This window comes from Halictus rubicundus, chromosome 6 (genome assembly GCF_050948215.1).
Source record: "Halictus rubicundus isolate RS-2024b chromosome 6, iyHalRubi1_principal, whole genome shotgun sequence".
Lineage (NCBI taxonomy): Eukaryota > Metazoa > Arthropoda > Insecta > Hymenoptera > Halictidae > Halictus > Halictus rubicundus.
The window spans coordinates 12,625,160-12,650,515 of NC_135154.1; the positions used below are offsets into that span (position 1 = coordinate 12,625,160).

Here is a 25,356-nt window from a genome sequence, read left to right on the forward strand (position 1 = left end):
GTAATTAATTTACTACCTAAAACCTATAAAAGAAAAGTTACTTGAAATCTTCTTTATGTACATATGTAGGTATGTTCCGGACGCCGGATGCTCTTGTAGCGTATGTGTGTGTGTATATATATATATATGTATATAGCCGCCAATTTATTTATGTACGTGAATCGTGCAGTACGAATTTCTACCAAACTGTCAAATTCGAGATGGCACCACAAACAAGGAACAACACGTGTTTGAAGAAGAATTCTCCGAATTCTTTTACCTGTTTAAATAATTTGTACAAAAACACCGGTGTACACACTGTGACAGCTTAAAGGTAATTTACAGCTTAAAGGTAAGTGTAAGGGAAAGCCAGGTCCTGTTAGGGGCCTCGTAAGATTATATATCAAGGAGTAAAGTATAACCTCCAAAATGGTAAAGGAACAATTTCGAGAAACAGATGTAGCCCGTAAAATGTGAGTATATTTCTTTAATGCATTACAGAAATATATTTTCAATTTTTTAGTATAAATTCCAGCCTTTAACAAATATGTCATTTTCATAATGTAGTCCTACTTAAAATTTGTATAATGTTGCTCATATTTAGATAATGAATAATAAAATAAAATTTGTATAATGTTGCTCCTGTTAGAAATATATTTTCGAAGTTGTACATTAATGATTATTGCCACCTGTAAAGTCATTTTCTTATGCATCTTTACAGTAACCTAAATATTGTCTCCATTCCTGACAACAGTACTGGTACTTCTTCATGGAGCACTAAAAAACTGAAATTTAATTTGATCATTAATATTTATAACTTTCAGTATTGTATGTATCGTTTTAAACTGTAACTACTACTTTTATCAGTTCCCATGTATCCTTCGGAGTGGACAGTCGCCACAACATGGAAAGGCAGGCTCATATGCATGTTGTGGCAAAGAATTTATATAATCAGGATGTCGAACATACTCCAGTCCCTTATGGTGTACTTGATAGAAGAATGGTATTTTTAATTTTTTCATTTCTTCATCTTTCCTTGACCTATTTCTCTGAAATCATATACCTTTGTGATGTAAATTTTCAGGGTACTTGCAATAATACAACAAATTGTGTATCATGCGGCAAAACTCTGAACGAATGTATTGGACACTTTGGTTACATTGATTTGGAATTGCCAGTTTTTCATGTTGGTTATTTTAGAGCAATCATTGGGATTCTGCAAACAATTTGTAAAGTAATGTATCATCGACCTCATATATATTTCTATTAACTAATGTTAATCGTGACACTAATCGTAATATTTGAATTTGTAGAATTGTTCCCATGTTATGCTATCTCAAGCTGACAAAAAACGTTTCTTAGCGAGAGCTTTAAATCCAAATTTAGGATATTTGTCTCGTAAAGCTTTACGTAAGCAAATATTGGATAAGGCCAAAAAAACTACTGTTTGTCAAAATTGTAAAGACCTTAATGGGACAGTTAAAAAAGCTGGTTTACTTAAAATAGTTCATGAAAAGTATAAAGCAAAAAAGAAAGTAGATGTTGTTGTTCAAGAAAAATTAGCAGAGTATAATAATGTACTTAAGGATAATAAAGCTTTAGAAGGAGTACTTCAAAGTGGATTGATCAACGTCTTAAATCCATTAGAGGTAAATAGTATTGCGTCTTTATTTTTCTAAATGTAATCAATATAATCAATATAATCAATATCATACTAGATTTAGACATTTTTATTTTTATTGTAACACTTTCAACTGTATTTTGATTTTCAGGTTCAAAGTATCCTGGAAAAGATACCGGAAAGTGACATTCCCTTGCTACTGATGAATCCAGAGTGTGCATTGCCAAAAGATTTAATACTAACAAGAATTCCTGTGCCCCCAATTTGTATTAGACCGAGTGTTGTATCAGATTTGAAAGCAGGTACAACCGAAGATCACCTAACAATGAAATTATCTGAAATAGTTTTTATCAATGATGTTATTCAAAAACATAGACAAAGTGGTGCCAAAGTACAAATGTACAGCGAAGACTGGGAATTTCTTCAGTTACATTGTGCTCTTTATATAAATAGTGAAATGTCTGGTATACCACTTAACATGCAAGTGAGTTTTTAGGAAATAAAAATAAAGTAATTTATTTATTGGTTGGAAAAATTGTTTACGCTGTATTAAAATATATTTCAGCCAAAAAAATCTGGAAGGGGATTGGTTCAAAGATTGAAAGGAAAGCAGGGTCGATTTCGTGGTAATTTATCTGGTAAACGTGTTGACTTCTCTAGTCGTACTGTTATTTCACCTGACCCTAATCTTAGAATTGAACAAGTAAGCATCGATTTATAAATTTTTTATAATAGTTTTTGTGCTTGAAGATATGTAACAATATGATATTCATTAGGTTGGCGTACCTATTCATGTCGCAAAAATTTTAACATACCCAGAAAAAGTAAATCCATCAAATATAGAATTAATGCGAAAATTAGTGAAAAATGGTCCGGATGTACATCCAGGTGCTAATTTTATACAACAAGGAAAAACTCAATTCAAAAAATACTTAAGATATGGTAATCGACACAAAATTGCCCAAGATTTACAGGTAACATTGTCTTACAAATGTCCTTCGAATCTTGTACAATTTAGAGTTACGATTAATTGATATTCATCCTTTTCGATAGTATGGTGATATCGTCGAAAGGCATCTTAGAGACGACGACGTAGTATTATTTAATCGACAACCATCTTTGCACAAATTAAGTATTATGGCACATAAAGCAAAAGTATTACAACATCGGACATTTAGATTCAATGAATGTGTATGCACTCCGTATAATGCCGATTTTGATGGTGATGAAATGAATTTGCACTTACCACAAACTGAAGAAGCAAGAGCAGAAGCTTTGGTTTTAATGGGGGTAACATACAGTTTGTTTTACATTAGAATTTATGTTGTGTATGTACGTGAGAAATATAACTATATCAATTTTTATTTACTTTCCCTCAGAATAAATCAAATTTAGTTACACCTCGCAATGGAGAATTATTAATAGCAGCAACACAGGACTTTATCACTGGAGGATATCTGCTAACTCAAAAGGATATGTTCTTAAATAAATCTCAAGCAAGTCAATTGGCTGGTTGTCTTCTAGCAGGGAATGATCTCTCTATGTCTATAACTCTACCTGAACCTGCTATCTTAAAGCCGACCAGGTTGTGGACAGGAAAGCAAATTTTTAGTTTGATTTTAAAACCTAATAATTCTTGCAACGTCAAAGCTAATTTAAAGACCAAGGGAAGAGCTTACACTAATAACGAAGAATTATGTATAAACGATTCATGTATGTACAATAATTTGATAAATACTTATACATTAACATTGTAAAAATAATCGGTAAATTGCAGATGTCATTATTCGAAATTCGGAATTAATCGCTGGGTCTATGGATAAATCAACATTGGGTTCTGGATCAAAACAAAATATATTTTACATTCTTTTGCGTGATTGGGGTGAAGATATCGCAACAATTGCTATGTGGCGATTAGCACGAATGGCTAGTTTCTTTCTTATGAATCGAGGCTTTTCTATTGGTATCGGTGATGTTACACCTGGACAGGGACTTCTTAAAGCTAAGCACGAGCTCCTGAATGCCGGGTAAGAATAAATGAAAGAAATGTGTATTAATTACAGGTGTGCAAAAATGTCGGGTTCTTGAATAAAATTCTTGGCCCTGTCTCAACCCGACATTTTCGAGTTCTTGCACACATCTAGTATTAATAATATTACGTATTGAGTTATATTATAAGTTATACTCTGCTTTAGATACTCTAAATGTACAGAGTATATTCATCAAATGGAAGAAGGACGCCTTGTATGCCAACCTGGATGTTCAGAAGAAGAAACATTGGAGTCAATGATATTAAAGGAACTTTCAGTGATTCGTGATCATGCTGGTAAAGCATGTTTGAAAGAACTTCACCCGAGTAATAGCCCTTTAGTTATGGCCTTATCTGGAAGTAAGGGCAGTTTCATTAATATTTCACAGATGATTGGTACGTATTATAGTTCTATTTACAAGAAGCTTTTATTTGATGAGCATCTCGATAAAGTTTCAATTACTTATTTACTTTGCATTAATTAGCTTGTGTTGGACAACAAGCTATTAGCGGTAAAAGAGTTCCAAATGGATTCGAAGACAGAGCCTTGCCGCATTTCGAACGACATTCGAAAATCCCTGCAGCTAAAGGTTTCGTTGAAAATTCATTTTACTCTGGTTTAACGCCAACAGAATTTTTCTTTCATACAATGGGTGGAAGAGAAGGTCTCGTGGATACGGCAGTTAAAACTGCAGAAACTGGCTACATGCAAAGAAGATTAGTTAAAAGTTTAGAAGATTTGTGCCTTCATTATGACATGACAGTTCGTAATTCGGTGGGAGACATTGTACAAATACTGTACGGCGGAGATGCACTAGATCCTACCTACATGGAAGGTTTGAAACTACTTTTATATTTTTCAATATTAGCTTTTTATTTCATTGATGTTGTTTAGTCTTTTTATATCAGAAATATAGCTCAAGTCATTTGATCCAATTTTAACGAAGTTATCAGTTTTTAAAGGGTCTCCACTTAATTTAGGCAGTCCCTAAATTTTATCCTCCGTCTTCGAGTAAATAAGCAAAATACGAATTGTTAACAGGAAAAGATTGCCCAGTAGATTATAAAAGAATATTGGACCATGTGAGAGCTAAATCACCGTGCAAGAATGAGAAACCATTAGACGGCCCTAGCATAATAAAAGCTACAAACGAACTACTGAATTCCGAAGACTACGAATGTCTCAGCGAGGAGTTCAAGCAAGAATTATCGTAACTATAACGTTGCTATCAAATTTATCCTTTCAATGAAGGTACTCCGAAAAGAATTGTTACATATTATGTTATTATTGCAGCACATTTCTTAAAAGTGTAGCGCGTAAAATAGCTCGCCTTCGACATAATGCTCCACTAAGTGTACCTGTAATTTTACAACTCGAGCGACTTACAGTTTCTCAATTAGTAGAATTTATTCACACTTGCAAAGAGAAATATATGAGAGCGAAAATAGAGCCAGGCACTGCCGTCGGTGCACTTGCTGCACAAAGTATTGGAGAACCGGGCACACAAATGACCTTAAAAACTTTCCATTTTGCTGGGGTAGCATCCATGAACATTACTCAGGGTGTACCGCGTATCAAAGAAATCATTAACGCAAATCCCAAGATTAGCACACCCATTATCACAGCAGCTCTAGTAAGTTTCATACTTAATACACGGTTTTTATATTTGTATTAGAGGTATATGAGGACCCGAAAGTGTCGGGTCGGAACGGGTCGGGAATTCTATTCGGGATTGGAACGGGTTCTCGAAAATTTCGGGATTAATAAGTTAATCTGTATTTTTCCTTGTTTTATTCATATTAGGAAAATGATGCTGATCCAGAATATGCTAGAAGAGTGAAAGGTAGAATCGAAAAAACCACTTTGGGAGAAGTAACAGAATACATTGAGGAAGTATATCTACCGGACGATTGTTTCTTATTAATAAAGTTAGATGTTGATAGAATAAAACTGTTGAAATTGGAAGTAGACGTAAATTCAATTCGTTACTCGTGAGTATCTGAATCTTTTTATAACATCTAGGAAATGCTATTGAAACAGGCATTTTTCGAACAATTTTTTGTTTTTATAGAATCTGTACATCAAAGTTAAGGCTGAACCCGAAATTAGTAAATGTTAGAGGCGATTCAATAATCACAGTGAGTCCCAGCAAAAATAAACACAGTTTAAATTATGCTCTCACCCAACTGAAAGAGACAATTCCAAACATCGTTGTAAAGGTAAATACGAAGAATAAATTGACAATAAATATTAACAAAAATTTCAAAGATTTCTATGCCTCATTATCCTATTATACATTGTAGGGTTTACCATCAGTTTCTAGAGCCGTTATTCATAATGACGATTCAAGCGGTAAAACGAAATACAAACTGTTCGTTGAAGGAGACAATATGCGTGAAGTCATGGCAACTCTCGGTGTCTTAGGACGAAAAACAACGTCGAATAATACGTTGGAGGTAAGTATAAAATATAACATTTTTGTAATGATATAAATAATTAAGACATTATATTATACATAATATATCGTTCTAGGTTTTCAAAACTTTGGGAATCGAAGCTGCAAGAGCAACAATAATGACAGAAATTAAATTAGTAATGGAGAACCATGGAATGAGTATCGATCGAAGGCATCCAATGCTCGTAGCAGATTTGATGACTAGCAGAGGAGAAGTGTTAGGTATTACTAGACAAGGTTTAGCGAAAATGAAGGAGTCTGTCTTAAATTTAGCTTCGGTAAGGTATCCCTTATTAATATGATGATAGCTTTGTGCATTTCAACCTCAAATAAAAGCATTAATAAATATCTGTTCAACAGTTCGAAAAAACATCAGATCATCTGTTCGACGCAGCTTATTATGGGCAGAAAGATGTAATCTGTGGCGTGTCTGAATCAATCATAATGGGTATTCCAGTTCCAGTAGGCACAGGAATCTTCAAACTACTTCACAAATATCCTTTTATAATTTACTTATTTCAATTTCCAAATATTCTACTCAACTATTTATAATTTAAAATGTATTGCTTTATGTAATACATTTAATACAGTATTTTCCTTATTGTAAAAATACAGCTGACAAGGATGAACCACAAAAGAGGGATTTGATATTTGATGACCCACAGTTCCACAAGAAAACAAAAAGTGCATCTAAAGTGTAAATTAATTGTTATGTACTTTGTAATAAAATATTTAATGTATATAAAAAGATAGGTGTAGTCTAATCAAAAGAATAATTTTTGTACGTATACATATAGTCTCTCCGTTTGGAATTTATTGATCTTCTTAAAGCAAAAATATACTTTCAAAGAAGTATACATATACAAGTGTATCATTGTGATTCATTAAATAGCGTATTAGTTGCTAGGAAACAACATGTTTAATCCATATTTGTTGCATCTTATATAACTCTCACCCAGTCTCTTCGGCATCATTTCTACATCGTTTACCAAACTGACATGATTTTAATTTGAAATTTTTTACCATTTTTTACCTTGAACATAAAGGTGTTACACAACAATATCTTAAATACTATATCTTAAATTTATCTTTGAACTGAATATAAACCATAAAATATCGAAATGGTAAACGAAAAAGAATTTTGGAGTGAAATTCGAAAAGATATTCCGCGATATAAAAAGAAGAAACCAAGAGTTGTTCCTGCATTTACAATTCAGGCTTTGCAGGTAAGGTTTTACTGTTTTATTATTTTTATCTAGATTCCATCTAGGCATATACGTTTAATATTACTTTCGCAGGAAAATACTGTAGTTGCAAAACCCCCACGATGCGGTTTGTATAATCCGCAGCCACCTAAACCATCCACTTTTCGTAAATTCTATGAACGAGGTGTCTTTCCAATTACGTTAGAAACAGATTCGTATGGACCTAAAATCAGTTGGAAAGTTAAAATTGAAAATTTAGACTTTCATCATTATTTGCCGTTATTTTTCGACGGATTAACGGAAACTGAAGAACCATATAAATTTTTAGTAGAACAAGGAATAACTGATATGCTGGAACAGGGAGGTCCAAAAATTTTACCAGTTGTACCACAATTAATAATTCCTATTAAAAGTAATTTCTCTCTTCTCTTTAACAATTTTTTAAATTGTATGTTCGCACACTATACTAAATACGCATTCGTTACAGAAGCTTTGAATACAAAAATGCCAGAAATCATTTGTTTTACAATGAGATCACTCCAAAAACTTGTACGTTCAGCAGATTGCGTTGGGGAGGCTTTAGTGCCATATTTTAGACAAATTTTACCAGTTCTTAATTTATTAAAAGATAAAAACGGTAAAAACTTTTTAATTAGTGATGGCATATTTACACGAAACTAATCATTGAATTTCATATTTTAGTCAACCTCGGGGAAGGGATTGACTACGCACAGCAAAGAGGAGAAAACCCTGCTGATATGATACAAGAAACACTTGAAATGCTCGAGATATATGGGGGTGAAGATGCTTTTATAAATATCAAGTATATGATCCCTACCTACGAATCTTGCATGATGAACTGTGTGATGAATTAATTACACATATTTGTTATCTTTTAATTGTCTAAAAATATTATTAATAAAACTTTATTGAAATTGTAATGAACTTCCGAAGTAACACGCCTCTTAAATCTCACAGCTGTTATTTATAAATATTATACAAAATGTTACAAATGTTGTACAACATTATTAAATCAAATTATCCATGTATTAAAGTTTCCATCTATATCAATTCGGTTCACACCTTTTTCGAATCTTCTTTTAATGTTACGGTTCTATTAAAAACAACCTGTAAACAGAGAAGTAAATTAGTAAAGACATAGCTATTTATTAGAGGTGTTCGAAAATGTCGAGTCGAGAATTTTATTCAGGATAAGGACGGGTTCTCCAAAATTTTAGGATTCTCGGAAAGCCAACTCGTCTCGACCCGTCCCAATCATCGGGTATCCGACATTGAGTGAATTCTCACACACCTCTACTATTTATATGTCAGATCAGATTTTTACCTTCCCTGGTGTAGTATCATAATCTACAAAGAAAAAGCCAATGCGTTCAAATTGGAACGTCTCCGAAGGTTTCGCCAGATTTGCCAAACTTGTATCGATGTATCCAACAATTTCTTTTTTACTGCTTGGATTAATATCACTCAAAAAACCGTTTGGTACTTCACTTGCATCTTCCGGATTTTTGTGTTTAAATCTAATAATTATATTACACACGAGTAAACAAAGTGTTGTAAGTGTTAATAATATTTACATCTAAGAACATTATAAGCATATAATACTTCTACATCATTAATGTTTACCAACATTCGATGTATGTAACTTTTATCAATAAAAGAAAATGAATACACCTACTTACAGGCGTTCATACAATCTAATAGATGCCAATACAGGATTTGATACCCAATGTATAAAAGCTTTAGGTTTATTGTTTTCAGAAGCAGGTTCTTGTTTGACAATAATGTTTATAATGTTACCACTGCTATCTCTTTCTATCTCTTGGACTGTTAACACTACTCCTGCATGCTTTAAACCAACACACTGATTCGGAGTTAAGCGTCGAAAGTCTTTCGTGGCTTTCTATAATAATAGATATAAGTATATAATCAAATTTTTTAAATAATTACAAAAATTAATATTCTCCATTACGTTATATAAAAATGTAACTGTACCTCTTGAAAGTCAGATGCTTCAATATAGATAATTTCATCGAAAATAATATTGTGTTGTCCCTTCTCTGGTTCGTTAGGAAAATTGGGAACAGACAATTTCACAGGATTTTCATGTGGAAAATTACTAATAGTCACTTTTAGTGGATCCAAAACAGCCATATGCCGAGCTGCAGTAACATTTAAAACATCTCTAACGCATGCTTCTAAAACAATTGGATCGACGACTGCTTGAGCACCAGTCACACCCATTTGTGCGCAGAAGTTATTAATTGCTTCAGGAGGAAAGCCTCGCCTGCGAAGAGCTGTTAATGTAAATAATCTAAAAAAAAAAAAATGGTTTCATAATTTTAGAATACATAACAATTTAGGGTTTTACGTCCTTAGGTACATAATATTATAATAAAATACCTAGGATCGTCCCAGTCGGATACAACACCTTGTTCAATTAGTTTGGCAATTTTTCTTTTCGAAACAACTGTATAGCTCACATTTAACCTTCCATATTCCCATTGAACAGGGCAATAAATATCCAGGGCATTGCAAAGCCAATAATACGATGATCGTCGTGATTGAAACTCCTTTGTGCAGAGAGAATGAGTAATATGTTCAATACTGTCACACAAGCAATGAGTGAAATCATAAGTAGGATAAATGCACCACTGATCTCCTGTTCTATGATGAGGAGTATATTTTATTCTGTATGCAACTGGATCTTGTTTTCCTTCTTCTAATGTTACTTTCATACGCAATGTTGCTTCACCTTCTTCAAGTAAACCATCTTTCATATCCTATGTGAAAAATAATCAAATTACAACTTGGTATTGATATCACAGCATTGTATGTATAAGATATGTCAACTATTGTAAATTATAATATCGCGTATTCTTTTCCACTTGCAATCATAATACACATACTATCATAAACAAGCTGGTAATTACTCTGATCTCACAATAAGTATCACAGCAATTATTAATTATTTTTTATATAGAGGTATGACATCATACAGGTATTTTTGTATTTCAATTTCTATGAGGATTTCGAAGGTACAACAAAAAATACCGGTATTTTACATTTCGGTAGAAGTCCTTGCATTGAAATTGCTTTAATTTTTTATTTATCTATGAAAACTGCAATTACTTGGAACAGTTGAAGATTCTCTGAAATTGGTCTATTTCGCCATGGACTTGGAGGAGGATTGAAGCCTTTTATTTCCTCACTAGATTGATGACATACATATGCCAAGCCTTTCTCTATGAGTTTAATAGCCCATTCATATAACTGTTCAAAGTTGTCAGAAGAATATGTAATCTTAGCTGGTTTATATCCAAGCCATTCTACCATTTCACGAATACCAATGAAAAATTTTTCTTCTTCTTTTTCAGGATTTGTATCATCGTAACGTAAGAAACATGTACCATCATGAGCTACAGCATACCTACAATAAAAGAAGTCTTTATTGCATAACTTGATGTGCTAAAAATAAAGATAAAAATAAATAATCGTAATAAACATAGAAATGAAAAGAGGAAGAGGCACTAGAACATAAAATATACCCAAAGTTAATATTGATTGCCTTCGCATGCCCAATATGTAAAATTCCATTAGGCTCTGGTGGGAACCTAGTCCTTACTTTGCCACCTGTTATTTTTAAATGTTCTTGCAGTAATTTGTGTGTGTTTGGAGTTATGACATATCCTTCAGTCTTATAATTTTCTCCTGGTTTATGAAAATGAACTTTAGTTCTCATTAACTCACTTATTGTTTGAGCATCTGTTTTTTCACTTGACGCCACCACAGTTTTTGGTTCTTCTAAATAAGAAAATATTTAATTTTAAGAAAAAATTTGTTACAAGATCTCAACTGTAAGGATAGAGTTTCAGAGACTTCATGAAATTACTTAAACCAATATGATAATTTGGTTATACGATATACAAAATAAGATTTTAATGAAGCCACTGGTTTTGATGTAAAGATCAAATTGGTTTGAATGTGGCATTCCAAAGAAAATACAAAAATTTTTTTGTGTAAAGAAGAATACAATTGAGATACATAAGAATTCATTGTAGCAATTAAGGATTAATTATAAATTTACAACTTACTCTTTTCCTTCTCTGTATTTTTAACAGAAGACTGTTTTTTCGTTAATGTAGAAGGTAGTCCAAAATCTGAATCAACTTTAGGTCCTAACAGTACAAGAATTTGAACATCAAATTCGTTCTTAACCGCCTTTCCATCTGCCCATTTTAAGTTATTACGAACATGCTGCATTAACGGACCAATGTTAAAACGATATCTGTAAATACATATAGTTTTGTGACTTAGAATTCGTTAACTATAATTAAGTTTTTCATAATATTAAAAATTAATTAAAAAGAAACAATTTATTACCTTTTCTCTAATATTTCTGATTTATGTTCATTTATAACTTTTTCTACTTCAGTTTCAATTTCTTCTGGGGTAACAACAACACCTATACCACATTCTTTCTCAAAATTTGAAATCTCAATTGTTTCTTTTATATGATGAAGTAGAAAACTCAATGCTGCATCAACCCTTTGAATTGTATCTAATTTTTTCTCTGCTATGTATTTAGCAGCAAACGGTAGATTATCAGAAATTTGATTTTTGATTTTTGAAGCAAGATGATACAATAAAATTCCAATTTCTGGAGTAATAATTCCATATTTATTGGCCTAAAAATGTCATATTTACCGATTACATATGGTACAATCAAATGTGACAATGGTGACACAATACTCAACAGTAAAAATAGGACATTGTTAAAAAAAATAATAATAATACAATATATCAATGATAAATTTAAGTAAATGAAAGGTTCATGAAAATATCATTCTAAACATATGTAATTTTAAGTATTAAATAATTTGCTAACCTCGGTTATTGCAAGTTTCAAATGGTTAGAAACTTTTTCGTTTTTTAATGTTTCTTTAGCCTTTTGTTCACTCAAGCCAATCGATTGGAACAACTTTATATTATCGTCTGTTTCCATTGCCATATTTCGTTCTTTCTTACTAGAAACAATTAAATGTGATCTTTAATTCTGAAACCGGCAAATCAATTCTATTTAAATAGCATTGATACGATACAATTCGATAACCCAGGACAAGGTTGGGGTTATGTAGAAATAAGAAAAGGAGGGATGTACATAATCTTTGTTGTGAAAGGCCAATTTTTACGTATTCGATACTGAAAGTTCTACTTCATACATTATAACACGTGCAGTAAAAAAATTTACGGTAATTTATTGCTAGTTTACTATCAAATTAATATCATTATAAACGGTTCATGGATGTATTATAACGTACATTTGTTAAGGTAGATACTGGTATAAGGAATTATTTACTTATTTTGTTTTGTATCTCGATCCACTATAGATAATAATAAAATTTGATTTAAAAAAAAATGATATTATTTAAATTAATTATGCTGCTATAAAATCAACCATTTCATCTATGTACATATGTATGTACTGTATTTGTACATGTACATTATTGCAGGTAATATAGAAACAATAGTTGGTTATAATTCACATGTAATACATATACGCAATATGCAATATAATCGATTTGTTCAATTGATCATATCAATAAAGTAGTATTTTTTATTAATAAAATATATGCATGTAGAAAAGTGGTTAGAAAATGAGTATTAGTGAAGATGACGATTTACAATTATGCCCCACCACACTTGCTGCATTAAATGAATTTCTTAAAGAGAAAGAGGAAAGGGAAAATCAATTAAAATACATTTCAAAAAATCAAAATCTAGATATTTGTTTTGATGAAAACTGGGTAAGTTACTTTTTGTAGTATGTTAATAAGTATGTTATTATATTTTTACTTTCATATATGTTTATTATATTTTGTAATGTTAATATTATCAATACGAACTTAATTTCCAATATTAATAGCAATTAAGTCAGTTTTGGTATGATGAAAACACTACAGATACTCTTGTCAAAGGCATTATAAATTCTACAAATTCTAATGGAAAGATTGCTCTAATTTCGTGTCCTACAATTTATAGTAAATTGAAAAGAATCTGTGGTGAACGACAAGGTATACATTTGTTAGGTATAAATCTATTGCTTATGTAATAAGACTTGTTAATATTACTAAGACAATTCTTTGTTAACAGTAACACTTTTTGAGTACGATGACCGCTTTAAAGTGTTTGGTTCTGACTTTGTCCCATATAATTACAAATTTCCATTGGCTTTGGCAAGCAATAAAGCAGGCTACTATGACTTAGTCTTAGCTGATCCACCATTTCTTTCTGATGAATGTTTAACAAAAACTGCACTTACAATAAAATTCTTGACAAAAAAGAATATTGTTCTTTGTACAGGTAAGTATATTAATTTTTATTGGTCATTTAAAATTACTTAATTTTTCTTTTTGTTACCAGGTGCTGTTATGGCAGAATTAGCAGAAAGACTATTGGATGTTAAAATTTGTAATTTTGTACCACACCATCAAAATAATCTTGCAAATGAATTTTATTGTTACTCGAATTTCGGTTTCGATAAAATGTTGAAATAAATAAATATCTAATCAAAATATTCTATATGATTTTTACACGTTTGAAATTAGAAAATCAATAAGTCGTATCATGTAGTACGTAATGTGAAATTTAAACTTTCGAAATGTTCGTTACACTCAAGTAGGTAGCTATGGTACTTCCGGTTTTTTAAAATATGTTGGTATAGAAATTAACACGATTATTTGCACAAGCGAATATAAAATTAATTAAATAGGATAAATATTGTTGTTTATTTTTTTTCAATTTAATTTTGATAAAAATAAGATAATAATTAAAAACTAAAGTATATTGGCAATACTGACATATTGTAATATATTCGAACAAAGTATTAAATTTGATGACTTACTTTACGTTTTGTATTCTGCAGTAACTATTGTGTAATAAGCTCTATTTTAGTTTTATATATACACTTTCACATAATTGAAGGAAGAACACAAAAATACATTCTTACACATATATAAAAAAGAATATAACTTTCTCGAAGTTAAGTTTAAACTCCCTAGACGGGGAAAAAATAATCTCTAGGTAAACATCTGCGAAAAGAAGACACGCGATGGAAAGCGTAAATATTTACATTTCTTGAGTGTTTGCGGGAGTAATTTTTATTTATAATCATGATAGACGGAAACATTTCCATGGAGGAAGATACAGAATTGCGGGATTTGGTGGTGCAAACCCTTGAGAATAATGGTGTTCTTGCGAAAGTGCGGGTATGCTAAAATGAAATTATAAAAATCACGCCTTTTTTCTAGGTTATGTATATTGTGTCAAAGAACTTGTTGAAATTTTTGAAATTTTTACTGTGGTACTCTTTTCAAAGTCTTTTGTAATGTTATAGGCAGAACTGAGAGCAAGTGTGTTCTTAGCTCTAGAAGAACAAGAATCAGTAATGGTATGTCAAAATTCTACTGTAATATGTCTTAAGAAATCTTGTTTGATTCTTCTTATCTGTACTCATAATATTTATTGTGCTTTCATTTCCACCATGAATCATAGTTTATAGCATAGTATGACTATATAATACAGAGCTTATAATACATTCAGACAATGTAAAAACGGCATTTTATTTATCTGTAATTTAATTTTGCCAGTCTTTCTTTTATTATTATAAACAATAATGAAAATTTATTAGTTATGTTTCATAATCTTTAAGATACCAGTGATATATGATTAAATTAATATTTTAGAATCCAGAACCACTCCTCAATAAAACTGTAAAACAGTACCTGGCTAATTCAGAAGGAAAATTATTGTTTTCCTTGGTTAGGGAGTTCCTAGAATATTTTGGTCTTGATTATACAATATCTGTATATGACCCAGAGACATACTTTGGGAAAGAATATAATTATGTTGGAAGAAATAAATTATGCGAAGAATTAGGTATTGAATCGAATGAACCATTACTTGGAGAAATTTTAAAAAATAGCATGATTAGTGCCTTCAATAACACGCAAAAGGTATTTATGATGAGAACATTTTAATTTTTATTGTATTTATGATAAGAAAACATTAAGTAATTTTTATACACAATAATTAAAAAATGTAAATATTACAGAACGAAACTAATAAGAGCAGGTTTAATAAGACCAATGAAAGTGAAACAAATATTGCTAATGCAACATTTGAGATTTCCATTCCGAAGGTATTACATAAAGAAACAGCATCCTTATCTAATAATAATGATATTTCGGGTAAACTGGAGAGTGTTTCGCAACAAAGCCCAAAACTTCCAATAAATATGACAATAAACGATAACACGAGTAGAGAAATGTCTTTTGAAGATATTTCAATAGATCGATCGAATTGTGAAAAACAAAGTAATTCTCTCAGGAAAAGTATCGCCTCTGAGGACTCGGAAAAGGATAATGGAATTGATAACACAGGGAACAATAATATGCATTTTGATACACTCTCTGTAAGTCCGAATGGCACAACTACAGTGATGAATCATGTGACAGAGGAGACTGAAGTAGATACAACCATCCAAACAAATTTACTAAATAAAACCGAGCCTTTAATTAAGTTTGATGAATCTATAGTTACTGAACTGCAAACAAATCAAAATGAAGATATAAGTAAGCAAAATAATATAAATAGTTTGGATTTACAAATAACAAATAACGTACAAAATAAAAAGTCAGTTAATACTGGAAATAGTTTTGGGAAAACTGTATACTTTGAAGAAATTATTGTTGATGGAAAAAGAGAAAATATCAATACTATACATAATACTGAATCCTTTTTACAAGATTTACCGTCTTTAGATAAGAAATCACATTCTATACTTAGTGATCTCCCACCATTAAATGGTAAAAAGACTAATATTAATGATCTGAAAGAATTGATGGATATCGGACTTGGTATGTTGGTATGCGTTTAACATTTACAGACTGCAGATGTCTATGCAAATCTATGTTTCTAGAAACGAATTTACGAATTTATGTAGAGATTAATAGAAATCTATTATTAATTTATTTGATACGGATTTTATTGAATTAAAGTGGAATTCAAATTTATCCAACATTTTTGTGTATTACATGGAGCGTTTGTCACATTTGCATAAACATTCACAATGTGATTACTAATTTTAACATATACATTACACATACATTATCAAAATAATCTTTTCAGGAACAGATGGTGTTGATAATTACGAAGAAGATTTCATTTCGTCTGCGTCTGGTAGTGCTAACGATCAAAGTCCTACGAAAGAACCTGAAAAGTCAAATAGCCCAATAAAATTACAAACAAAAAAGCAAGACAAAACACAAAGTGTGCATAGTGAAGAAATAAGCGAAGAAATCGAGGAAATTGATGACATGTTAAGCAGTACTTCATGTGTAAGTAAATACACCGTGAATCAAAGGTCTCCTGGTTTAATATATGTTACCAAGTAACAAAATTTTCTTAAATAGTTTGAATATTCCGCTTATAATTCTTTTTTAGCTTGAAGACATAAATATGGATAAAAATATATCAAATTTTACAACGGGTATTACAGCTAATTGCGCAAAAGAATTATAATTGAAAGAACAAGTACAGCTTTTACATTCTGCAAGTATTTCAAAATGCTATTTTTCTTAAAACTTTTCATACTTGATATCTTACATTGGGATATCAAATATGTTAATACAGATTATGGTGGATCACAAACTTGCAGAATTATTTTGGTTTTTGACATGGCACTGCCATTTATGGCTCAATACTTATAAGTTTTTCTACAAAAAACGTAGAAGGGAAATGTCTGAATCTGTGTCCAGAAGTGTTATATTTTCCGTATTTTATATAATATTTCTCAATAGAAACATATTTTTGTACAGATCATAAATTTGTATTTGATATATTCTAGCAGTATTTAAAAATGGAAACTTTTGAACGAATATTCTGAATTTGTTGTAACATAAACATTAAAATATTTTTAGCTATTTACGAAAGGTATAAAATGTCTTATTAAAATGAGCTAAATACGAGAAAACCAACTAAACTGCCAATGCCTTTTGTTACTACTGCAATATAAATCTAAGAATTAAAAACAGAAATCATCTGAAAGTTCCGATAGACTTGTATAACAAGTGTTGTTAGCATATCTATAATGTTGTAACGCAATAAGAAATACCTGCAATAAGAAAATTTCACTGATACAAAAAAAAAAAAATGTGAAACGCTATTTGATTCAATTTTTGCATGAAATAATCAAAATCAGAATGTGAAATGTTTTTGTTTGAAATATTGTGATACATTGTTAATTGAATTAGAATTGTAATACTAAGACTTTAATTGGATTTTCAGACAAGCTGCCTTCTACGTTATTCTGTAAATATGTCTAGTATTATTATTCTTAAAGCCAATTATCTCAATGTTAAAATACTTTAAGAAGTGGAAAGTAATCAGCTACATTAATGATTGTTGGATACTTAGTTATGTCTCTCTAAAAAAAACTTTGTAATAGGCTTGTTGTGTTTACCAGAATAATTCTTGTCTGATTTTATGACTGAATGTCATTAATTACCTCACTTAACTGAAGATACTGGTGTAGTATCGATAGCAATATTGATAAATTATCCGTCTAAAAATGGATTGCCTAAAAATAAATCAAATTATTTTTTTCCAAGGTAATGGTGCTAAATGCGTAAAACTAAAATAATTATCTATAAAAATTGAAGTTAGTTGATGGAAATTAGGAGCTTACGTGTTTTTTCTTTGCATCCCTAATTTTTAATATCTCAATTATTATACAAGCTTTAGACTAAGAAATGAAATTTTTGGGCAATCCAATACCTTGATAAACATATTCGCATAAATATACTATGCCGCAAATAAGATGCAATAACTAAGTACAATTCATGGTGGATCAACAGAATGCTTGACAAATCAAAATCTGTTTGTAAAAATGTACAGCCTGCTTTCTTCAAAAAATTTTTTTTTGGTAGCACATGACTACTCTGAAGTCATCAATATTAAATACTGCAACTGATTCAAACAAAGAGATTTCAGGATCTTTTAATGTGACTTACAATTCTATCTGCACAAGATTACTCCTATTTAAGACTAAAACATTAATAACTAATACATTTCATGTACAGTTTAATTAGAAAATAATTGTTGAATGTAATTTCACTATAGCAGTGTTATTTGTAATGCAATATGACATATTTTTTTTCAAGGAGAAATCATTGGTTTCAATTAATATTCTTATGGTGAGATTAATTCAAACGTGAAGATTTTCGTGAATGAGCATTCTTTACAAAAATATTTGTCAACACATTATTTAGAAAAACACTTTCACAATTTAAAGTGAGAATGTACCATTCTTATACTTCTTACATGATATGTGCATTCTCGTATTAAGCTTTGTAGGTGAGTTACCGATACATACACAGATTTTATGCACATTCATAATAAGATATATAATTGAGATCGATCGCTCAACTGATGTGACATTTTCTTGTTTTGTATTACTAGAGGTTGAGTTCCTTATGTCACATATTTTTTATGTTTCTCCTTTTATTAGTTACAAATGAAAAAAGTTGATAACTGTTTTTATATCATTTATAGTACAATCATCAAAGTCACTTGTTCATTTAAGATTTACATCTTGAATAGAAAAAGGTTTATTCAATACATGTTTCTATAAATTTATTATTAAAATAGCAAAAAGAAAAGTTTAATATTTCTGTATTATTCAAAGTATATGTAGAACAATGAAATCACTTAGTTTGAATCGACTTTTATCTCTATGTATATACAATTAAAGCAGGTGTGTTCCTCACCAATCAACGTGGTTACACTTTAAAATCAATATAACATAATTTTATAAACACAATTTCAGGACAACACTGAACATTCCTACACTATAGAACGTAAAGCATAAATACATTCCATTGTTATGAAGATTATTACACTTTTGTTGTATTGTTAGAATTAGTAAGCAAATTTACAGCATAAGTATTTTTCACTATAGAATATAAGAGCGAGCGAGCGAGCGAGCGAGAGAGAGAGAGAGAGAGAGAGAGAGAGAGAGAGAAAAAGAGAGTAACTTAAGAAATATTTCACAATTACACATTGTATTGAAATTTTATTTTGCATTCTTATAAAATTAAGAAGTGTTTCTATAAACATTTGTATTACAGGATATACAAGCATTTTTATATTTATGTAATTTCAATTAGTTCTAAACACAATTGATTTATAGTTATGTAGTCCACACGTATTTTAACATATTTGAATGTCTTGTTACAAGTTTATAGCAATTTTACATTTGCTTAGTGTTGCCAATATACTTGGTACATTCATATAAAAAAATTTTTTTTATGCACTGTTTGTATAAGAGTGCCACATGTCTGCTACCATGTTATAGCATGGTAAATTTTTAATGCACAGTGATGTCATTATTTATACGTCATTTGTTATTGATATGTAACAAAGAATTAGGTTTCAATTATTCTAGTAGATATACAATGACTCAGAGGTCTTGTTACGTATTCTTATTTTTAAATACCTTTAAACTGGATACGTAAAGTACATTGCAAATATGCAGCATTTTATTTTATACGTCAAACATGTAGGAGAATGCAGTACAAAAAGGCTTGGAAGTATATTTTCCAAAAAAAAAAAAATATTACTTTGTTTTTTGATACACACATCTTTGAAGTAATTTTTTGATAGGAAAAAATATATTATAAATGAGTAATGATATTGATTTGTTATGTTATAAAAAGTATTTGTACTAATCTGTATATATGATAATGGTATTTAATGCACTGTATGCAAATTAATCATAGATTCTGCAAACACTGGTACGAAATAGTTGTAATTATTGTTATTTGCTAATTTATACTATCAAATTAAGCAGATGAAGTATTAATGAACTATTCACAATATTTTTTCATACAGTCCAAGGTAATTACATCTGTAACCACGTTGAGATATTGGTAGCTATATTGTGCCTTTTAGTGTGTATGAATAATAAACAATGCAAATACATACTATGGAATTGTGGGATTTACAAAACACCTAAGTTACTTATTTATGATTTTGAAGTATGATGTAATGATATTCATGTATATGTTATTTATTTTATAAAGATTTTTCTCTTTTGCAAAAGTTGTACATTTTTTGTAATTACCCTGCAACAAATTCTTATTCTGAAATCGTGTAAGTATCTAAAAAAATTTTTCGTCATTTATTTATTATGCAATTCTAGTTTCTACTAAATCATTTTTGTCTTTATAAATTAGTGGCTGTAATAATTATTCCTTTCCAATGGATAAGTTAAACAATACTTATTTAGTCTAATATTGTATGAAAAGAAAATTGATAAGAACATAGAGTTGATAAGAATATAACATTTATTAATTTTATGAATATACAATGTACAGATAGTTCAAAATTATGTTTATTAAATTTGTATTTATTACACTACATCAATATTCTATAAATGCGTATAGTAGTGTGATTATTAATTACACTATTCAAATTTAAAATATTTTATGGGTGTACAGAAGCATAGAAATATAAAAACTGTTTAGTAGTTGCAATTAATTAGAATTCCGACAATTATGTACAATTTATGTACAAAATTGTTTAATGGTTATGATTAATTTGCAACAATTTGCAATTAATAGTAATAATATACAATATACATTTTTCAACAATGCTTGGAAAATAGTTGATATAACTATTACTGTTCAGTAAACTACAAGATGTACAATAAGAAAACAATTTATTAAAAATTATTACGTTTACATTCTATTACGCTCTCTTTGTAGTCGTTCACTATATGCTTTTGATACAATATTAAATGCATCCATATATCGGTCCATGCACATTGCTACACATTTCTGTAAATAAAACAGTATTATGAACAACATATTTTGATATTCATAATAATATAAATCTGCTTATTATTATACCATGAATTACATGAATTAATTACATACAAAGACAACTTAAAAGTTTGTTGCCACATAATTTTATCTGAAGCAAGACCTTATGACAAATTTAATGAGATAATATTGTGTTCATCTATATTTTATTTCCATTTATATCTACATGTAAGTACATATAAGACTTAATGTACATAATTTTTTTTCAGACATTTATAATGACGTAACTCTAGAAATAATTACAAAATATGATTTATTTTACATAAAAATAAATATATAAATATTTTAAAACGATTTAAAATATTTTCTTTTTTTATTTATATTTCATAAAGTATAATTTACATTTGATAAACCTTATTAAATTAAATATCGATAAATGAAAGTATATGTTGATTACTGTAAATGTGAGATTATAGCAATAATGATTCGAAATTGGTCGATTTACTACCTTTAAGGTTATATTTTACAAAATAAAAGAGGTTACCTGTTCAGAATTATCCAACGATGTGCCTGGCTTGTTTATACACTTTTTGAAGCATTTCTCTGTCATTTTCTAAAAATATCAAATCAAATCCACACCAGTCATTCATCTTACGTTCGCAAAAGTAAAAAATAATATGTACTTGTGTAATCGTACCGTAAGCAACTCCTGTGCATTTGCAACAGCGATTTGTTGTTTAATTTGATCCATAAGCTCGTCCCGTTGAGAACTTGTTAATGAGTCGGATGGCAAGGACGATAAGGAATCCATATTTACACTTCAAAGTAATCCTTTCTTTATATGTTAATATTAAAATCAAAATTACTTCATACCACTATGTTTCGGAACCACCGTCTCGGCCCGGTTGGTTCAATACACCGGAAGCACGTGAAGTTACCATTTAAATTCTGTTTCCAATGACCTGTAGATAGAAGTACTGTCGAGTGTTACGTAACGCTGCAGTAACCAATGTTGGCAATAACTGGCAATAACGCGTTTTCACTGTGAAAACGAATCTGAAACATTGTATTTATACAATGTTTTTGGTATGCTTAAGCAAATTTAAGCATTTATTCGTATCGTCAAAATATATGTACATATCGTGTTTACACAATTACTTTTTTATTATAAACTTCTTTGTAAATTTTTTAAATTTGTCGTCGGTGCCCGGGGATTCAGCGTTCCCACTTTTGTGACATTGCCTTTTTAGTATGGAACAGAACCATATCTACTTTTTAGCATGGAACAGAACCGAGCACTCTCATTTTCTCTCTGTCCATACTTCCATTACGATAGACAACGTATGTAGATTCATAATATTTTGAGATAACCTCTTGAGATGATAATGTTCGATATAAAAATTAATTTCTTACTGCTACTGTAATAAAACTAAAGTGAAAAATGGATCACGAAGAAGAATTTCTTAACACATTCTTTAATCATGTTGCTCAATTATGTATTGATAAAGCAAAGGAATTAGTTGTAAGGGAATACTTAAAAATCATATTTATTCTTTAACTACTTTGTTAACTTTTTTAAACATAATATGCATGACTTTTAGATAATTCAGAATTTGAGATATTTAAATTGTTATTACTAAATAATACATTTGCGAAAAGAGTAACAAACAGATTTTATTATTTGATGTTGGTGGATAATATTTAATATAATTACATATAACAAAGGTAAAAAGTAATTTCATCTCATAAAATTATGGTATATTTGTTCAGGAAAAAGAACGTGGATCATGTCGTCAAACACAGTTAGGTCCATGGGGAATGTTACTTATGCATTTACCACAAATAGCAGTAGCAGAACATTCATACGCAGACTTGGGTTTTCTTCATACTAAAAATAAAGGATTTTTAAGGAAAGATGTAAATACGATACATTGCTATTATAATAAACATATAATTATTTGGTATACTGTTAGATTTATTTAATGTTTATTTTTTATTCACATAGAATTCATTGAAGACAGTGTATGAATCTCTAAAATCTGATCTTAAAAGGGTAGAAGAAATGACCAGGGGAACTAATCCTATTGGAGCAACAGTCGCAGAAGTTTCTAATCAACTGTGTCAATATATTACAGCCAAAATACAATTAATAGATTTGTTAGTATATATTTATTTAATTCAATGTTACAGATTTTACTTAAATGTTTTAGTGCCACTCAGTGGGATCATGCTGTTCTGATTTTATGTTGAATAATGCCACGGCTGATGGTGCAATCCTGCTGCTTGGTATTTATCAACAGAAACAGAACAGTGCAATCGTGCTGCTTAGCACCATTTGACGTGGTTTTTGAAATGATCCCTGGTATTAAAACTGTTAATATCATTGCATTACAGCTATGAGAAAATGTACCATATGAGTATAAGCAGTAAAGTCATGAAATATCAAGAATTATTACAGTGCATTGAAGGAATAGTAGAAAGTCATTCGATGTCCTGTTCACATTTAGCTTTAACTGGAGTTAAGGCCAGTTTAACGTAAGCAGTTTTTCTCTTCCATTTATTGTCACATAATTTCATGAGACAGTGTAACTACTAGTGTAAAAACAGTGTTACTATTGCATTCATACATTTTTAAAAATTTCATTTTGATTAGTTTAGAATGTGAAATATTAGTACAATTAACGAAAGCACAAGTTGAACTTCAACATTGGAGGTTTTTATCAACATTGATGTCTCTGTATGGTGCGCAAACACGAATGTCAGCTTGGGAAAGAACTTTACAAAGTAAAGAGGTCAGTAGTACATGTAGAAATTTAGAAGGAAAGCAATAACGTGTTTTTGAAATGTAATGCTTTTAGTCGTGGAAGTTGGGTTTCGGTGCAACTTTTCTAAAAGCAAATCAACAACCTGCGTTGTACCAATGGCTAGTTAAACTGCGTAGTAGCATTTTAGCTAAGAGTTCTCTATATTTTCATACTACCCTTAGTCAGCAGGCTAGTCCAGGTGAAATGAAAAGTATTATGAGCAAACAAAATATGGATTATTATCACAAGTAATATATTTCAATATATATAATAACTGATGATACTTGTTGAAATTATTGTTAGGTAAGGACTAATTTATTTTAATTTTAGAATACAGAGTTTTCAACGGAAACATGACGTTTTAGCAGTTCTTATAATATTTGATTCTAGAGGAGTTGATGATTCAGGGCCAGGTTACAGACATCCTCGCAGAGAGCAAAATACTTCTGAACATTTTCCTATTGTTCTGAGTTGCCCTAGTGTAAGTTTAAATATATTATAAATTATTGCAGAATGTAGAAATGAAAGGTTGATGTTGATTCTTATATGCTGGTTTAACTATTGAAAGTAGTATGTACAGTTGGAAGCAAAATTAAGTGGACTAAACGACTTGAGTTTTTTTTTTGAGATGTTAGAAGATTCTCTAGATAATGTTTAAAATTTTTCTAAATTATCTATAAATATGCATGTATTATTGTATATATTTCAGACGTTCGCACAGCAATCATCAATTCATTTGGATAACATACAAAAACGAATCAAAGAACGGCAGGCAGAACTTCAAACTATGGACAAAATTGTTTATTGTAAAAATGTAAAAGTACGTTTTAAAGTTCTTAGTGTTAAACTGTGTGTAAATGGTATAATATATATTTTTTACAGGACCCGTGTGTATATGCTGCGTATAACACTGATCCTAGAATGACACTCGTCACTGTATTTGAAAGTGGTAAGCAAAGAGATAAAGAATCTCAGGTAACATCGTTTATGACAGATTTGTGTATGCAAATTCGATGTAACAAAGTATATGAATCGCTGAAGCTATCAAAATAAGATGTCCTAAAAGTAAACGTGTAATTCCTCAACTATTGCCAAGCGGATCAGTTGATCTTCCCGTATACAGAGACACTGTAACAGTTGTAGGCATACTTTTATTGTGTGCCGCATTTGTGTTAATTAATGAACTTACCAACAATTGAAATATTTAACGCTGATATGTACACAAATCTATAGTAGGCTTGCCATGTAAGGCGGAGCGTAGAAATGACCTATTTCCATTGTTTATGATCTGCCGTATAAGGGTTAAAAATAGATAGGTATAAATAAAGTTTGTACTGTCATTTATTAATACATTGATGGAT

At 30.2% G+C, this 25,356-nt stretch overlaps 7 protein-coding genes across 11 annotated transcripts in view; 5 read left to right on the forward strand and 2 right to left on the reverse strand.

The window, feature by feature from the left end:
• LOC143355268 (EEF1A lysine methyltransferase 1) overlaps window positions 1-13,901 on the forward strand; it is a 22,960-nt gene extending 9,059 nt beyond the window's left edge. The window contains exons 2-6 of one of the 3 annotated variants that reach the window (XM_076789957.1): window positions 12,480-12,560; window positions 12,951-13,115; window positions 13,235-13,382; window positions 13,462-13,671; window positions 13,732-13,901. In XM_076789957.1, the coding sequence (XP_076646072.1) occupies window positions 12,966-13,115; window positions 13,235-13,382; window positions 13,462-13,671; window positions 13,732-13,865 (642 nt within the window). In that variant the 5' untranslated portion in view covers window positions 12,480-12,560; window positions 12,951-12,965 and the 3' untranslated portion in view covers window positions 13,866-13,901. The other 2 variants (XM_076789959.1, XM_076789958.1) reach the window with 2 other exon arrangements.
• On the forward strand, window positions 204-6,862 carry LOC143355261 (DNA-directed RNA polymerase III subunit RPC1-like). The gene is made up of 20 exons (XM_076789949.1): window positions 204-452; window positions 847-982; window positions 1,064-1,213; window positions 1,293-1,628; window positions 1,752-2,084; window positions 2,166-2,303; window positions 2,377-2,574; window positions 2,654-2,890; window positions 2,980-3,313; window positions 3,378-3,627; window positions 3,796-4,025; window positions 4,115-4,465; window positions 4,672-4,840; window positions 4,924-5,263; window positions 5,434-5,621; window positions 5,702-5,849; window positions 5,934-6,086; window positions 6,163-6,363; window positions 6,446-6,579; window positions 6,699-6,862. The coding sequence occupies exons 1-20, from the start codon at window positions 409-411 to the stop codon at window positions 6,784-6,786; spliced, it is 4,158 nt and encodes a 1,385-aa protein (XP_076646064.1). The 5' UTR covers window positions 204-408; the 3' UTR covers window positions 6,787-6,862.
• LOC143355267 (parkin coregulated gene protein homolog) lies at window positions 7,050-8,178 on the forward strand. Its single transcript, XM_076789956.1, has 4 exons — window positions 7,050-7,311; window positions 7,384-7,702; window positions 7,778-7,927; window positions 7,993-8,178. The coding sequence occupies exons 1-4, from the start codon at window positions 7,207-7,209 to the stop codon at window positions 8,163-8,165; spliced, it is 747 nt and encodes a 248-aa protein (XP_076646071.1). The 5' UTR covers window positions 7,050-7,206; the 3' UTR covers window positions 8,166-8,178.
• Glnrs (Glutaminyl-tRNA synthetase) lies at window positions 8,283-14,230 on the reverse strand. Its single transcript, XM_076789952.1, has 11 exons — window positions 14,213-14,230; window positions 12,197-12,364; window positions 11,692-11,996; window positions 11,403-11,596; window positions 10,857-11,112; window positions 10,441-10,738; window positions 9,712-10,091; window positions 9,304-9,622; window positions 8,991-9,211; window positions 8,636-8,828; window positions 8,283-8,418 (listed from the first exon to the last, which is right to left on the reverse strand). The coding sequence occupies exons 2-11, from the start codon at window positions 12,317-12,319 to the stop codon at window positions 8,368-8,370; spliced, it is 2,340 nt and encodes a 779-aa protein (XP_076646067.1). The 5' UTR covers window positions 12,320-12,364; window positions 14,213-14,230; the 3' UTR covers window positions 8,283-8,367.
• Window positions 14,231-14,256: 26 nt separating this feature from the next.
• LOC143355265 (uncharacterized) lies at window positions 14,257-20,469 on the forward strand. Of its 3 annotated transcripts, XM_076789955.1 has the most exons (7): window positions 14,257-14,391; window positions 14,488-14,576; window positions 14,705-14,758; window positions 15,054-15,323; window positions 15,422-16,226; window positions 16,498-16,706; window positions 16,813-20,469. In XM_076789955.1, exons 2-7 carry the CDS (start codon window positions 14,502-14,504, stop codon window positions 16,888-16,890), a joined length of 1,491 nt encoding a protein of 496 aa, XP_076646070.1. In that variant the 5' UTR covers window positions 14,257-14,391; window positions 14,488-14,501; the 3' UTR covers window positions 16,891-20,469. The 3 variants fall into 3 exon arrangements, 2 of the variants coding, with proteins under 2 accessions (XP_076646070.1, XP_076646069.1); XR_013082468.1 differs by lacking the exon at window positions 14,257-14,391 and having other exon boundaries at window positions 14,399-14,576; window positions 15,422-16,234; XM_076789954.1 differs by lacking the exon at window positions 14,257-14,391 and having other exon boundaries at window positions 14,399-14,576.
• Window positions 20,470-21,071: 602 nt separating this feature from the next.
• On the reverse strand, window positions 21,072-22,256 carry LOC143355269 (mitochondrial import inner membrane translocase subunit Tim13-B). The gene is made up of 3 exons (XM_076789961.1): window positions 21,889-22,256; window positions 21,736-21,804; window positions 21,072-21,206 (listed from the first exon to the last, which is right to left on the reverse strand). Exons 1-3 carry the CDS (start codon window positions 22,000-22,002, stop codon window positions 21,108-21,110), a joined length of 282 nt encoding a protein of 93 aa, XP_076646076.1. The 5' UTR covers window positions 22,003-22,256; the 3' UTR covers window positions 21,072-21,107.
• A 255-nt stretch (window positions 22,257-22,511) lies between these two features.
• On the forward strand, window positions 22,512-25,225 carry LOC143355271 (KICSTOR subunit 2). Its single transcript, XM_076789963.1, has 9 exons — window positions 22,512-22,713; window positions 22,962-23,108; window positions 23,197-23,348; window positions 23,586-23,726; window positions 23,845-23,983; window positions 24,050-24,243; window positions 24,326-24,476; window positions 24,705-24,815; window positions 24,878-25,225. The coding sequence occupies exons 1-9, from the start codon at window positions 22,633-22,635 to the stop codon at window positions 25,046-25,048; spliced, it is 1,287 nt and encodes a 428-aa protein (XP_076646078.1). The 5' UTR covers window positions 22,512-22,632; the 3' UTR covers window positions 25,049-25,225.
• The last annotated feature ends 131 nt before the right edge of the window (window positions 25,226-25,356 follow it).

Excerpts from the sequence above, each read along its gene's own strand:
- LOC143355267 (XM_076789956.1), top strand. The coding sequence starts at position 7,207 with ATGGTAAACGAAAAAGAATTTTGGAGTGAAATTCGAAAAGATATTCCG. Across the intron at positions 7,312-7,383 it reads TTACAATTCAGGCTTTGCAG|GAAAATACTGTAGTTGCAAA; the intron begins GTAAGGTTTTAC and ends TTACTTTCGCAG. Across the intron at positions 7,928-7,992 it reads TTTATTAAAAGATAAAAACG|TCAACCTCGGGGAAGGGATT; the intron begins GTAAAAACTTTT and ends TTCATATTTTAG.
- Glnrs (XM_076789952.1), bottom strand. The coding sequence starts at position 12,319 with ATGGCAATGGAAACAGACGATAATATAAAGTTGTTCCAATCGATTGGC. Across the intron at positions 10,739-10,856 it reads GCAATCAATATTAACTTTGG|GTATGCTGTAGCTCATGATG; the intron begins GTATATTTTATG and ends CTTTTATTGTAG. Across the intron at positions 8,419-8,635 it reads ATGATACTACACCAGGGAAG|GTTGTTTTTAATAGAACCGT; the intron begins GTAAAAATCTGA and ends CTCTGTTTACAG.
- LOC143355269 (XM_076789961.1), bottom strand. The coding sequence starts at position 22,002 with ATGGATTCCTTATCGTCCTTGCCATCCGACTCATTAACAAGTTCTCAA. Across the intron at positions 21,805-21,888 it reads ATGCACAGGAGTTGCTTACG|AAAATGACAGAGAAATGCTT; the intron begins GTACGATTACAC and ends TGATATTTTTAG. Across the intron at positions 21,207-21,735 it reads CGTTGGATAATTCTGAACAG|AAATGTGTAGCAATGTGCAT; the intron begins GTAACCTCTTTT and ends TTTTATTTACAG.
- LOC143355271 (XM_076789963.1), top strand. The coding sequence starts at position 22,633 with ATGGATCACGAAGAAGAATTTCTTAACACATTCTTTAATCATGTTGCT. Across the intron at positions 23,109-23,196 it reads AAGGATTTTTAAGGAAAGAT|AATTCATTGAAGACAGTGTA; the intron begins GTAAATACGATA and ends TTATTCACATAG. Across the intron at positions 23,349-23,585 it reads AAAATACAATTAATAGATTT|CTATGAGAAAATGTACCATA; the intron begins GTTAGTATATAT and ends ATTGCATTACAG.
- LOC143355265 (XM_076789954.1), top strand. The coding sequence starts at position 14,481 with ATGATAGACGGAAACATTTCCATGGAGGAAGATACAGAATTGCGGGAT. Across the intron at positions 14,577-14,704 it reads GTGTTCTTGCGAAAGTGCGG|GCAGAACTGAGAGCAAGTGT; the intron begins GTATGCTAAAAT and ends GTAATGTTATAG. Across the intron at positions 16,707-16,812 it reads TGTTAAGCAGTACTTCATGT|CTTGAAGACATAAATATGGA; the intron begins GTAAGTAAATAC and ends ATTCTTTTTTAG.
- LOC143355261 (XM_076789949.1), top strand. The coding sequence starts at position 409 with ATGGTAAAGGAACAATTTCGAGAAACAGATGTAGCCCGTAAAAT. Across the intron at positions 4,466-4,671 it reads AGATCCTACCTACATGGAAG|GAAAAGATTGCCCAGTAGAT; the intron begins GTTTGAAACTAC and ends AATTGTTAACAG. Across the intron at positions 6,580-6,698 it reads ATCTTCAAACTACTTCACAA|AGCTGACAAGGATGAACCAC; the intron begins ATATCCTTTTAT and ends TTGTAAAAATAC.